We start from the raw sequence: 14,214 nt of genomic DNA on the forward strand, positions 1-14,214 counted from the left end.
TCGGTTCAGAGAGATCAGGCAACTTGCTTGACGTCACACAGCTAGTAAGATGCAGAGACGAGGAACCCATCTGAGCAACTCCAAGTCCGGAGGCTTTATGGACTTCATCTGCCTAAATCACAGCAGGTACCCAGAGGGTGCTCATTGAAAGGCTAGTGCTGGTGCAGGCCTTTAATCCCAGCGCTCAGGAGGCAGAGAGAGGCGGATCTCTGAGTTCGAGGCCAGCCTAGTCTATGTATATCCAAGGTTATACAGAGAAAGGCTGATAGTGCTGCAGGCAGAATTTTCCTAGTTTATTAAACATTGCGATTGGACCGGCATGGTATGCAAAGGCCCCCGTACCCTTTTTACGATATAGGAGTTGGAACCAAGGGACTTGAATATGCTAAGTAAGTGTATTACTATTGGTCCACATCCTGTAGCCATCGCTCATTGGAAGATTCTAGGTAGACACTGTACCACTGGATGATCCCCTCAGTCCCTCACTGGGGGACTCTAGGCAGGTGCTCTCCTACTGAGTAATTCCCAGCTCCTCGCTGGAGGACTCTGGGCAGGTGTGCTACCCCTGAGCCACATTTCTAGCCCTAACTGACTTCTTGTTACCAGAACATTCCAGTAGGTTACTCAGTGGAAGGACTGCTGAACGGATCTTGACCTAGCACCCATAGCACAGCCTCCTTCAGAGCTTTCAGGGTGCCCTACAGTAGAAAGCGACCTTTGGCACATGTTCCTCAAGACCCTCTGAAGGCTGGAGGTGGTGCAAGGACCCTTACACAGCTTGCTCTCCCCCACAAAGCTGGCACTGTGTGCTCTGTAGATGCTGGCTCTAGGTTCCACGGGTGCAGCCCACTGGCTAGATAGAGCCCCACCCCCACCCCAAACCCAAGGGACCCATGGCACCCACTCACACTGAATGTACCAGGCTCTCCAGATGGCGTTGTTCAGCCGAATCTTGTCCCGGCATAGCAACTTGAGGCCTTTGAAGTTCTTCCACTTGGGAGACACCAGCTTGCCGCTGTTAGACAGGAGGAGAGGAAAGACTATCAGGGTGGGGCAGGGAAAGAGAAGACGGAGGATTTTACAGTAGCCTACCATGACGGTAGCAATTTCTCCGCAGTCCTCAGATCTTGTTTATTATCTAACATGCCTGGAATCCCTACCCTGAGGTTAAACCTAATCAAATAGCCATCCTGACGACCCCACCCTTTGTTCATGGGTCATCTCCTCCCATCCAAAGGCAGACACTTGTTATCAACTGTCTTCAGATTAACACTGTCTATTGGCCTTAAAGGTAAGAATTTTCACACGCAGTGGTGTGTGTGTGTGTGTGTGTGTGTGTGTGTGTGTGTGTGTAAGGGGAATTTCTCTCTCGCTCACTTTTTTAAAAAAGATTTATTTATTTTTGTGCGCATTGGTGTCTTTGCCTGGATGTATGTCTGGGTGTCAGATCCCCTGGAACTGGAGTTACAGACAATTGTGAGCTGTCACAGCCAGTGCTCTTCCTTCCGCTGAGCCATCTGTCAAGCCCAAGAGTTTCTATAGGTAGCCCAGGATGGCCTGGAACTAGAAATCATATTATCTCACGGGCAGAGAGATTCTAGAGGCCCTTCTCCATCCTATAAGCAGTGAGTGGGTGCGGGAAAGGGTGGGATGGTTTCTATAGTGCTCCTAAAGAACCCCTCAGTCACGAACCCATAACAACCCCACACTCACTGGACCACAACTACAAGAGAAGGTATAAGAACCTGTTAGATGGCTTGACAGGGAAGGGTGCCAAGCCTAAAAACCTCAGTTTGATCCCCATGACCCACATGGTTGAAGGCTATGGAGCAAACTCCCACAAATTGTCCTCTGACCACCACACCAGGGCATGCACTGTAACCCAGCACATACACAAAACACACACACACATACACACACACACAGGCACACACATGCACATGCAGGCAGCATGCACACACTAAATAAATACATGCTATTTAAAAATGTAACACATGAGGGCTGGAGAGATGGTTAAGAGCACTGACTGCCCTTCCAGAGGTCCTGAGTTCAATTCCTAGCACCCACATGGTGGCTCACAACCATCTGTAATGCGATCCCATGCCCTCTTCTGGTGTGTCTGAAGACAGCTACAATGTACTCATATATAATAAATAAATCTTTAAAAAAAATGTAACACATGATTCCAGGTGGTGGTGGCACACGATTTTAATCCCAGCACTCGGGAGGCAGAGGCAGGCAGATCTCTGAGTGTGAGGTTAGCCTGGTCTACAGAGTGAGTTCCAGGACAGCTAGGGTTACACAAAGACTGCCCTCCCTGCCTCAAGTAAGACATGAAAGTTAAAGAGAATCATGAAGAGGAAGGAGATGAGCTGGTGTGGGAGAAGACAAGAGAGTGAAATCCAAATAAGTTATCTACATGCGTAAAAATGCACTCTTGTTTGATTGACACATGCTAATAAAAAGCCCTTTAAATATCCAAGAAATCCTCCTGCCTCAGCATCGGCAATGCTTCAATTATAGGAAGTATGTATCATCATGCAAAATAAATCTCTTTTGTCTCTGAGAAAGGAGCTTTTTTTTTTTTTCTTTTCTTTTTTCCGGAGCTGGGGACCGAACCCAGGACCTTGCCTAGCAAGCGCTCTACCACTGAGCTAAATCCCCAACCCCGCCAGTGTTCTTAACCACTGAGCCATCTCTCTATCCCAACAGAGGGCCTTTGTGTCATTTTCATAGAGCAGTGTGAGTCTTCAGTGTGTAATCTTGGACTCAGTATGTATTCAAGGCTGGCCTTGAGCTCCCGGATCCTCCTGCCTCTGCCTCCAGAATGCTGGGATTACCGGTGTGCACTACCAGTTTCTCATACCCAACTCTTATACCTTTTAAATTTTATTTATTTGTTTGTTTGTTTGAGTCAGGGTTTCTCTTGTACCCCTGGCTGTCCTGGAGCTCACTCTGTAAATCATGCTGGCTCTTAACACCTTTTTTTTTTTTTTAAAGATTTATTTATTTATTTTTATGTATATGAGTACACTTCAGACACACCAGAAGAGGGCATCAGATCTCATTACAGATGGCTGTGAGCCACCATGTGGTTGCTGGGATTTGAACTCAGGACCTCTGGAAGAGCAGTCAGTGCTCTTAACCGCTAAGCCATCTCTCCAGCCCCCTCTTAACACCTTTTTTAAATGAAAGGTTTTGTTTGTTTTTATTGTATGTGCATAGTGTCTACCTGTATCACATGAATGCCTGGTGATTACTAGCAACAAAAGAGGGCATCAGACTTCCGGGAACTGGAGTTACAGATATCTGTGAGCTGCCATGTGGGTGCTGGGAACCAAACCTGGGTTCTCTGCAAGAGCAGCCAGTGCTCTTACTCAACCCAAACCATGTCTCTAGCCCCAAACATTCATTTCTTAAAGATAGGATGAAACGATCTGTCTCCCTGAAGGTCATGGAGGAAAGAGACATTTCAAAGGGACACAGTAAGACTTAGAGCATCTATCTCACTGTGTATCCCTGGCTGTTTGGGGACTCATTACGTAGACCAGGTTGGCCTTGAACTCAGAGATCTGTCCTCCTCTGCCTCCTGCATGCTGGGATTAATGGCATGCACCCTCATCCTCCTGGCTAGAAATAGAATCTTAACCTTGACCTTAACCTAGGGGTCCACTGAGTGCATGGTGCGCAGGGGTTATGCGTAAGCAATGACTTCAACTCTCAAGGTTCTTCTGAGAATAGGCTAAGTTATCACTACTTGGAAGCTGGCCCAAGAGGCCAAGATGGAGATGATCGAGGTCGTGGACACCTTGCTGTCTCATCTTTAGTCCTTCCAACCTTCCTTCCTCATGGTCTACAAACCAATCTTGCCTCCAAGTCAGTCTGACCTATCTTTCCACTCCTCGCTCAAATAGAGAGCTTCTTAGGTTTAGCCTTCCAGAAAGCCAGGCTGCGGTTGGGAGTGTGGTTCTGCCAACAGAGCACTTTCTCAAATCCCCCAGTGAGGGGCTGGGGGCGTGGTTCAGTGGAAGAGCCCCTGCCTAGAATCCCCCAGTGAGGGACTGGGGGCGTGGCTCAGTGGTAGAGCACCTGCCTAGAATTCCCCAGTGAGGTGCTGGGGGTGTGGCTCAGTGGTAGAGCCCCTGCCTAGAATCCCCCAGGGAGGGGCTGGCAGTGAGCCTCAGTGGCAGCTTTTCCAGGAATTGGACATGACCTGGACTCCATCCTCAGGACTGTACACACACACAAAAGAAGGCCTGCTCTCCCGGTAGCTCCCCTTGCGTTAGGGGTGAGTAGGCGAACATCTGATTCCTCCTCCTCTTCCTGTTCTACCTTGAGTGCATGGATCATTGGCTCTCCTCTCCTTTCTGGTCTCCAAGCTCCAGTATTTGCTTTGAGCTAATGGTGGCCGCCAGGGTGTGGGATGTGAGGTGGCAGGGCCTGCCACCTCAGGAGACAACAGGCTTCATTACCCAAATAGCTGATGGCTGTCCCTTACCTCCCATAGCTAGATAAATACCATCTGTCCAAGAAGGAAACATGATTGGGTGGGGGACGCTAATCCTTCCTGGGCCAGCTCCTTTTGTGGTATAGGGTGAATGGGGGACACTCCTAAGTTTGTGACCCCTGTCTGTATCCCAGCAACCATTAGGTTCTGTTTTCCCCAGGGTCCTACCCTACCCTTTTGCTGTCCTCCTCCAGCTCCCTCAGAGGGTTGGTAGCCTAGGATGAGGGAGATGAGCCAGTGACAATAGCCAAGTCAAGAGGAAAGGACTTGGTTGAACGCGTGTGAGGGGAAGAGTCTGGTTTGGTACAAAAAGTCTTGGGCCTGGGTTCAAAAGCTGTGTGCAATGGGAGAAGCGAGCTGGGAGAGAGGGAGGATGGGAGACGCATATGCTTGTTGAGACCATGGTTCCTCAGATGCTCCCCTTGGCCTGGAACTCGCCAACCAAGTAAGCTAAACTGGCTGGCTGGCTAGCTACAGGTGACTGGCTGGCTATCCATCTCTGTCTTGAGCACTGGGATCACAAGCACACACTAGCAAGCCAGACTCTTTTTTTTGTTTGTTTGTTTGTTTTTTTACTGTCAGTCCTGGGGATTGAACTCGGGTCCTTAAACTTGCAAGGCAAACACTTTTCCCCAAGCCCCTCTTTTTTGCCAACTTGTTTGTTTTAACGCGGGGGTGGGGGAGTGGTGCTTGCTCTGTAGTCCAGGCTGGTCTGGATCCTCATCCTCCTGCCTCAGCCTGCAGAATGCTGTGCCACCACCCCCTAGACAAGGGCCTTCTTGGACCGTTTACAGCTGTCGGAGTTTCCACCCACAGAATCAGGGAACACAGTGTACCAGAGGAGCTCCTTGGCAGGGGCGAGGCGCCCGGGTGTCTGTAGGCTGTCTGCAGGCTGTCCTTCTCCCTGACTAACCGACCAGTTCCACCCACCACCAGACCCCCTGCCTGGTTGCCCCACCCCCACCTTTCTAGCTGCTCCCTCCAGATTCTCACCCTTTGAAATCCCCTTCTCTTCAGAGAACCCCTCTTCACAGAGGTTCTTTGGATATCTTCTAGTCTGAGCTTGGATTGGTTTATTTATGTGAGACAGGATCTCATATTATCTCAGGCTAGCCTCAAACCTTAAATTCCTACACAGTAGAGGACAGACTTGACCTCCTGACACTTGGTCCTCAGCCTGAGTTCCGGGATTCCAGGCATGCTCGACTACACAGGGTTTATGAGCGTGAGCATGGAGTGTTAGCTTTTGTTTTTATTTTCATGTATCATTGGGAGGGGTGCTCGTGTGTGGCACACGGAGGTCAGAGATCAGACTACTCTATGGAATCAATTCTCTCTAGCCACTTTGATGTGGGTTCCAGGAATCCACAAACTCGGGCCACCAATCCGGGCACCAAGTACCCTCACTGACAGAGACCTCTCCTGGCCCACGGTGAGCGTTTTTCCTTCACCAAGGGCGCTAAGTACTTACCTACCCTCATCCTTGGGTATCCTCAGAAATCCCACTCAAGAGAATTTAATAGTCTGGTTCTTTAGCGGGTGGGGGAAACAGAGCTCTCCACCCTAGCTGGAGTTCCTCATCCTCACGCAGCCTCACGCAGCCTCACACGGGAGCAAGCCATTCTGGGAGTGCCCTCTGCCCCTCCACCAGCAATTTCCCTATAACTGCTCTCCTTCTGTCTGCCCACAGTCTGTGTTGGGAAGCCCTCTAAGCCAGATCGCATTGAATGTATAGATAAAGGAAACCTGAGTTGGGAGTGGTCGGGAAATGGGAGACCCTTTGGGGGAACATTGGAATCCTGGGCTTCTTGTGGTTCAGGCCCGTAATTCCAGCACTTGGGGAAGCCAGAGCAGAATTCCAGGGCAGCCTCCGTTCTACAGCGAGTTCTAGGCTGGAATAGTCTACAGTGTGAGACTCAATGAGAGAGAGGAGGGTGAGGGATAGCCCCCTCTCCTCCGTGTAACTCCAATAATTGGAAGTCTTTGATAACTAAAACACTGTTCCAGTGTGAGCGGCTTCTGGTGTTCCGAGACCTTAGATGGCCCCTTCCCAGGCAGTCTCATGATGTCCAAGGGCGGGGGAGGGGGAAAGGGACAGGGAATTTGAACTTTCCACATCGGTCTCAGCGCCCTGAACTATCAGGTTGCAACATGACCTGGGCTTGAGGCCAGAACTTGTGGGCCAAGGTTACTCTGCCTCCAGCCAATGGGGTCGCGCGGCTCTGCCGCCACGCGGTGGGCCACGCTCTTCCGCAATTCCCACCCCAGCTCTAGGTCCCCTAATGGGGCTGCAGGTGCCGGTCTACAGCCAGCGGTTCTACGAAGGGGAGGAGGCTCTCTGAAGAAGCATAGTATTTACAGAGAGGAAAGATCAAGGCCGGCCGATCCCCCTTTCTCTCCTACTGTTTTCGGTTGATAATTTATCCTAGTCCCTCTGCTCCCGGGAACTTTGCTCCAGGGCACTGGGCCAAGACCCCAGTTCGCGCCCTCCCCTGGGACACGTAGGTGGGGCTGGAGTTGGGTGCGGCCCGGGAGTTCTGAGCCACAGCAGGGGGGTTCCTGGCTGCATTACAGCTTCTTACAGATACCGGGTTCGGGAAGACCAGGTTTTCCCTACCCGACCCAGGGTGGACTGCAGCACCCCCTGCTGGCTCTGGGCAGGTGCCTGGCACCATCTTCCCGCCAACCTTGACATAGCGTTCTAAATCAGGCATGGTGGCTCATGCCTGTAATCCCGGTATTTGGGAGGCTGAGATAGGAGTCCAGCCTGGGCTACCTAGCTCCATGCCAGCCTGAATTTTAGAGGGAGACTCTGGCTCACCAAACTAAATCAAGCCAAACAAATGTTGTCTGGGCAATCGGGAAGTGAGCAAGACACTGTTTCCATATACGTTGACACTGGCTATGAGGGGCGACCGCCGGATAACAGCAGCGTGCAGGGAAAGTCCCCAGCAGAGTGGGATTTTGCAGGGACTGCTGGGGATGAACGAAACAGTCCAGGCATCACACGAGTGGAGGGAGGGAGTGGACGGGGTGGTTTATAGTCTGAGGAGTGTGAAAGACAACTGTCATTTAAGGACAAAAGCATAAGAACCAGGGAGCAGGGCCCAACTGCAAGAGAGCCTGTAGAGGTGGACAGGTCAGTGGCATCACAAGCAGATGATGGGACATGAGGGTCCGTGGGCTGGCTCAGGACCCGGCAAGGGAGCTAATGCCTAAGTTGTATCCAGAGTCCCCCCAAAGCAGTTTGGGACCAGAGCCCCAGTGCGGGTCCCACCACAGAAAGCTGGGACTCAATCTCCCCGGTCCGCCCTCACCTGTAAGCCAGGCTCAAGCATTCGAAGAGGCGGGTGAGTGTCGGATCGATGCTGCGCGGCCCGAAGTCGGCGAGCCCCACGGGCCCCTCCTGGTCGCGTCGCCGGGTCAGCGAGTCGCTGTGCGGCGAGGACACCATGAAGTGTCCGCTGTGAATGACCTGTGATCGATGCAGGCCACCCGCGCTGCGCCGGGGACTCGGATCCTCCAAGTCTGTATCCGAGTCCGAATCCGGGCTGGGGACGACCCGGGGGACCTGCAAGTTCACGGATAGATCCGCCAGCGCGCGCGCCATGGCCACTATTGTCGCCAACTCCCGGACACTCTGGATAGCAGTTTGAGAGCCAATCCTTGCCAGCTGAGCCTAATTACCATGGCCACGCCTCTGCCCCACTATTTGTCCTTGTGGTGGGCGTGGTCTTGGTTGGCAGGTGATGTTTAAATTAGCATAACCAATGAGCCTGGTGTGAAACCACTGGTCCTGGCTTAACCTTTCTGTCTGCTGTGAGCAATTTTTAGTCCCTACTTTTCAGGTTTCAGAAAAAGGCTGGCTGGGGCTGGGGCTGCAACTCGGTTGGAACAGTGTTTGCCTCGCATGACGAAGGCTTGGGTTCCATCCTCCGTACCACAGAAACTTAACATGGGGGCGATTCTGTTAAGTGCAACACTCGGGAGGTGGAGGCAGAAAAAGATCAGAAGTTCCAGCCGTCAAGATGGCTAGCTGATAAAAGCGTTTGCCGCCAGGATTGAGGACATGAGTTCGAGTGCTAGGTCCCGCATGTTGGAAGAAAATACTCGATTTTTAAAATTTGACCTCTGAGCCCCATAAGTGTTCCTAGACACATAAACACGAGAGAGAGAGAGAGAGAGAGAGAGAGAGAGAGAGAGAGAGAGAGAGAGAGAGAGAGAGAGAGAGAAAATATCAGAAATTCAGGGTCATTCTCTGCTTCACAGTGTGTTTAGTAAATCGCTCACCTGCCTTTCTTCACTTTCCCAGGGTCCTGTGTGGTTGACCCTTGCACCCAGGTGCTCTTATGATTGTCCTACACCTGTATAGCAAAGTTCAGAAGGGGATTCTGAGAATTCACCCTCTCTAGATCACCTCCCTGTCCCAGGAGACGCGACCCCACCCCCACCCCCAGCATCGATCCGACACTCACCGGCCTCTTCTTTCTGCTCAGGAAGTTCTCTCACTGACCCTGAAACCTAGCTTCTGTTCCTGCTTTTCTTCCTCCCTTTTCCTTCCTTCCTTCCTTCCTTCCTTCCTTCTCCTTTCCTTTCCTTCTCTTCTTTCTTTTTCTTTTTTGTTTTGTTGTTTTTCTAGATAGGGTTTCTCTGTGTAGTCTAGGCTGTCCTAGAACTCACTCTGTAGACCAGGCTGGCTTCCAACTCAGAGATCCGTCTGCCTCTGCCTCCTGAGTCTGGAAATAAATCCATGCGTCGCCACTGTTTGCCTATTCTTGCTTTTTTTTTTTTTTTTTCAAACCTGTTCTTGCTTTTTAAAGGCCAGACACTAGGCTGGGCATTCACAACAGACACAGAACTGAACAGATAAAAGTCCTTTCCTGAGGCCCCAGCTAGGAATGGCTCCATGGTAGAGTACCTAACCTCAGCAAAGTCCTGGGTTCGATCCCAGCAGTGCCCAAACAAGCAAAACTCTTGTCTGAGGCACACCACACAAGAATGACAATACAGCCAAGGATCTCAAAGCCTGATCTAGATGTCAGATGTTGGTCCCAAAATTGCTTTAAGAGCCCATGGCTTTCCCCAAGCCTCCTGTCCCCGGTGGAAAGATTGGTTATGTCTGAGTCAGGTGGGAGGATCGAGGGTAACTGACCAGACTTCATCACACACCCTAACCATCTGTTGTCCTTCAAACAGCCTCATCTGCATCTCCATTCTATTTCCCAGGTTTCGAGAAAAACTTTGCAGACCTCCGAGATATCTAGAGAGATGAACGTGACCATAAAATTCCCAGCACTATGGAAGGACAGATGACAAAATTTAAATTTAAATTCTAGTCTCCACAGAAAGTTCCAGAGGCTCTGGGTGGTAGTGGTGGTGGTGCTCCAGAGGCAGGGGCAGGCAGATCTCTGAGTTCGAGGTCAGCCTGGTCTACAGTGTAAGTTCCAAGACAGCTAGGGTTACGCAAAGAGAAACCTTGTCTTGTAAAAACAAAGGAACAAAAAAAGAAAAAAAAATAACAAAAAAGACTAAACCCAAACAAAACAAAACAACAACAACAACAACAAAATACACCACAACCGCCACCCCCAACAACATCAACGAAAGGAAGTAGTTTGCAGACTAAGGCTGGGCCTGTTTAGTTGGTAGAGAACTTGTGCAACCGTTAGGAAGCTGGGGGTTCCATCCCCAGCACTGTGTAAACCAGGTGTGGCATTACATCCGTAATCTCAGCCCTGGAAAGATAGAGGCAGAGGATCGGAGTCCAAAGTCACGCTTGGCTACATAGCAAGTTTGAGGCTAGCCTGAGCTACATAGTGAGACCCCCCCCCATCCCTCCAAAATAAAACATGGCCTGTGAGGTGGCTCAGTGGGTGAAGGTGCTTGCTGTCAACCAAGCCTGATGACCAATCCTTGGAACCCACAAGGCGGAAGAAGAGAACCAACTCTCACAAGTTGTTCCCGGACCTTCACCCATGCACACTGTTGGCACACGCTCTCTCTCTCTCTCTCTCTCTCTCTCTCTCTCTCTCTCTCTCTCTCATACACACACACAAATGAATAAATAAAATAAGTGTAAAACAAAGTCAAAACAAAAACCTCAAAATGAAACAAACGAAAACAAACAGATGCACAAGTGCCCCAAACTTTTGATTTTGTTCTCGGTGGCAATGTGGGACATGACATGATGCCCCTTCCAGGGGGCATGGTGTGAGCGGCCTGGTTCACCTTTCATGGCCTTTCTCGCCTGCCCTCTAGTACCCGATGCCCAGAGTTCATAGCCTCTTAAATAAATAAATAGGGTTCACAATCCACAGAGGTTGCAGTGATGAGATTCCTACTGGGTGCGGAGACCCAGTTTTCCCCTGGGATCCTTCCTGACACCCTCTTCCGGGTGCATCTCGAGGTTTTTTCCCCCTGGTGTGCTCACACCAAAAAACGCCATCTCCTCCCTGAGTTCTCCATACTGTGTTCTGATCACTGTAAGTCGGGTTTTCTTCTGCTTGAGATGCACAGAGGGTGCGAGGCCTCTCTTTCCCACTAGATGGCAAACTCCTTGGCGGAACCAAGAATCTGTCCCTCTCTACAGTCCAACTTCCTCTCAGTGTGGCCAGATGTGGTGATTCACAACTTCAATCTCAGCACTGGGGAAGGCAGAGGCAGGAGGATCTCTGTGAATTCGAGGCCAGCCTGATCTACACAGTGAGCTCCAGCGGGACATCCAGGACTACATAGTGGGAACCTGTCTCCAAACCTGACAACCAACCAACCAAACACACAAGACTAAGCTAATGTATATTTGCTGAATAGATGAGCACATGTCACATTTATCCGCTAGCTATGTGGGTCCAGCCATTCACCTGCTGTCCATCCATCCATTTATTCATCCACCCACCCACCTATTCATCCATCCATTTATTCATCCACTCACCCACCTATCCATCCATCCACTATCTACTTATTCATCCACCCACCCACCCATCTATCCATCCACCCACCCACCCATCCATCCATCCACCCACCCACCCATCCATCCATCCATCCATCCATTCACCCACCCATCCATCCATCCACTCATCCATCCATCCATCCACCCACCCATCCATCTATCCATCCACCCACCCACCCATCCATCCATCCATTCACCCACCCATCCACCCATCCACCCACCCACCCATCCATCCATCCACCCACCCACCCATCCATCCATCCACCCACCCATCCATCTATCCATCCACCCACCCATCCATCTATCCATCCACCCACCCATGCACACATCCATCCACTCATCCATCCATCCATCCACCCACCCATCCATCCATCCATTCACCCACCCATCCACACATCCATCCACTCATCCATCCATCCATCCATCCACCCACCCACCCACCCATTCATCCACCCACCCACCCACCCATTCATCCACCCACCCACCCACCCATCCAGCTTTCCATCTGCTCATCTATCCCTGTTCTATCTGTACATCATCTCTCCATCTCTCATCCATCTCTTCTCTGGCCATCATGTATTTACTTGTCTGTCTATCTTCCATCACTCATGGGGGTACCCATCATCTATCCATCCACCCATCAGTCCATTTAGCATCTATTTATCCATGTATTCACCCACTATCCACCCATCTACCCATCTGTCTGCCCATATAGTGCCCATCTATCTGACCTATTGTCAATTCAGCTGTTCATCTGTTCATCCAAGTGTGTACTTATCCATCCTATTATCTACCTATCCATCCATCTATTGGCCTATCTAACTATCCGTGGACTCATCCATCTACCAGTCAGATCCATTTGCCTACCCATATATCTATCCATCTACTCTTCATCTGTTCCTCAACTGATCAATCTCTCCATCGCCTATGCATCCCATCAACTGTATCTTAGTTACTTTTCCTATTGCTGTAATAAAATACTCCAACAAAAGTAAATTAAGGGAGAAAGTGTTTACTCTAGTGCACAGTTCAAAGGCACCCTGTGTCATGGAGGAGAGGCCAAGGCATAGGAGCTTGAAGCATCTGGTCACACCCTCTATCAGGAAGCAGAACCCGTGGAAGCTGCTGCTGCTCAGCAACCTTTCTCTATCTACACAGTCTAGGATCCCGGCTAGGGAATGGAGCCACCCACAGTGGACCGGTCTTCTTACCTCAGTGAACAAAATAAAAAACATCCCATTCTGGACATGTCCACAGGCCTACCTCAAAAGTCATTCTCTCTCTCTCTCTCTCTCTCTCTCTCTCTCTCTCTCTCTCTCTCTCTCGCTCCCCTCCCTCTCTCCCTCCCTTCCTCTCCTTTTTTGAGGCAGAGTATCACTGCTTGGCTGTGACTATCCTGGAACTCACAATATTGACCATCTTGGTCTCAAACTCACAGAGATCTGTCTGCCTCTGCCTCCTGAGTGCTGGGATTAAAGGTGCATACCATGATACTTGGCCTCAACCACCAATTCTTTTTTTTTTTAAAGATTTATTTTATTATATATATGAGCACACTGTAACTGTCTTCAGCCACACCAGAAGAGGGCATTGGATCCCATTATGGTTGTGAGCCACCATGTGGTTGCTGAGATTTGAACTCAGGACCTCTGGAAGAGCAGTCGGTGTTCTTAATCGCTGAGCCATCTCTCCAGCCCCTCGACCACCAATTCTTATACCCACCCATGTATCTGTCATCCAACCAACTATCTAGAAATGTATCTACCCATCTATTATCTTTCTACATTTCAGTTTATACACACAGAGGGAGAGGAGAGAGAGAATTAAATGCATTTTATCTCCGCTGTCTCAATGCTAAAAATCTACATTTCTTGGAGTGTGTGTCTAAACACGCTAATCGACCAGCCATAGTTAAGCAGCAACTCTACAAAGTACCAGGTATGGAGATGCCTGCCTGCAGTCCAGGGCACTGCAGCAGGAGGATCAGAAGTCCAAGGCCAGCCTGGGCTACAGGACCAGACCTTGTCTCAAACAACAACAAAAAAGTCAGGAAAGAATAATTATCGAGCACTTGGCTATCCAATTTTAGCCATAGAATTTAAAAATAAATTAACAACAGAGAGCAAGATGGCTCAGTGGGCAAAAGCACTTGCTGTCAAGCCTAAAGCTTGGAGTTTGAGCCCTGAGCCCCACAAGGAGGAAGGCGACAGTCAACATCTCTAGTTGTCCTCTGACCTGTGCATGTGCCAAGCCACTCTTGTCCACTCACATGCATAAATGAAATAAATAAACAAAAATGTAACTTGAACGGGTGCTAACTGGGGCTGGAGAGATGGCTCAGCAGTTAACGCCACTGGTTCAATTTCCAGTGCCCACATGGTGGCTTGCATGGAGTAACCTGCAACTCCAGTTCTAAGGAATCTGAGGCCCTCTCCCCCAGGCTCACACACGTCACGCATACATACATGCAGGCAAAACACTCATTAAATAAAAGCAAACTTAGCCGGGCTGTGGTGATGCACCCCATTGATCCCAGCACTCAGGAAGTAGATGGAGGCAAATCTGTGAGTTCGAGGCCAGCCTGGTCTACAGAGTGAGTTCCAGGACAGCCAGGGCTACACAGAGAAACCCTGTCTTGAAAATCAACCAACCGACCAACCAACCAACCAACCAACCAAACAAACAAACAAACAAGCAAAAAACAACAATTTCCAGGGGCTGGGAGTGGGGGAACCAGAAGCAGACAGGGTATAGTAAT

At 50.0% G+C, this 14,214-nt stretch overlaps 1 protein-coding gene across 6 annotated transcripts in view; it reads right to left on the minus strand.

Annotated features, from left to right (window-relative positions):
• Positions 1–8,168, minus strand: part of Mlxipl (MLX interacting protein-like) — a 35,518-nt gene extending 27,350 nt beyond the window's left edge. For 3 of the 6 annotated variants that reach the window (XR_005491594.2, XR_005491593.2, XM_063271028.1), the window contains exons 1-2: positions 7,825–8,168; positions 909–1,015 (exon numbers count right to left, since the gene is read on the minus strand). Coding sequence is in view for 3 of the 6 variants with exons in the window: in XM_063271028.1 (XP_063127098.1) it covers positions 909–1,015; positions 7,825–8,117 (400 nt within the window). In the remaining 3 variants the exon portion in view is untranslated. Of the gene's footprint in view, positions 1–908; positions 1,016–7,824 lie in introns of those variants that run through there. The other 3 variants (NM_001393706.1, NM_133552.2, XM_039089043.2) reach the window with 3 other exon arrangements.
• Between the last annotated feature and the right edge of the window lie 6,046 nt (positions 8,169–14,214).

The sequence above is a fragment of the Rattus norvegicus genome, chromosome 12 (genome assembly GCF_036323735.1).
Source record: "Rattus norvegicus strain BN/NHsdMcwi chromosome 12, GRCr8, whole genome shotgun sequence".
Lineage (NCBI taxonomy): Eukaryota > Metazoa > Chordata > Mammalia > Rodentia > Muridae > Rattus > Rattus norvegicus.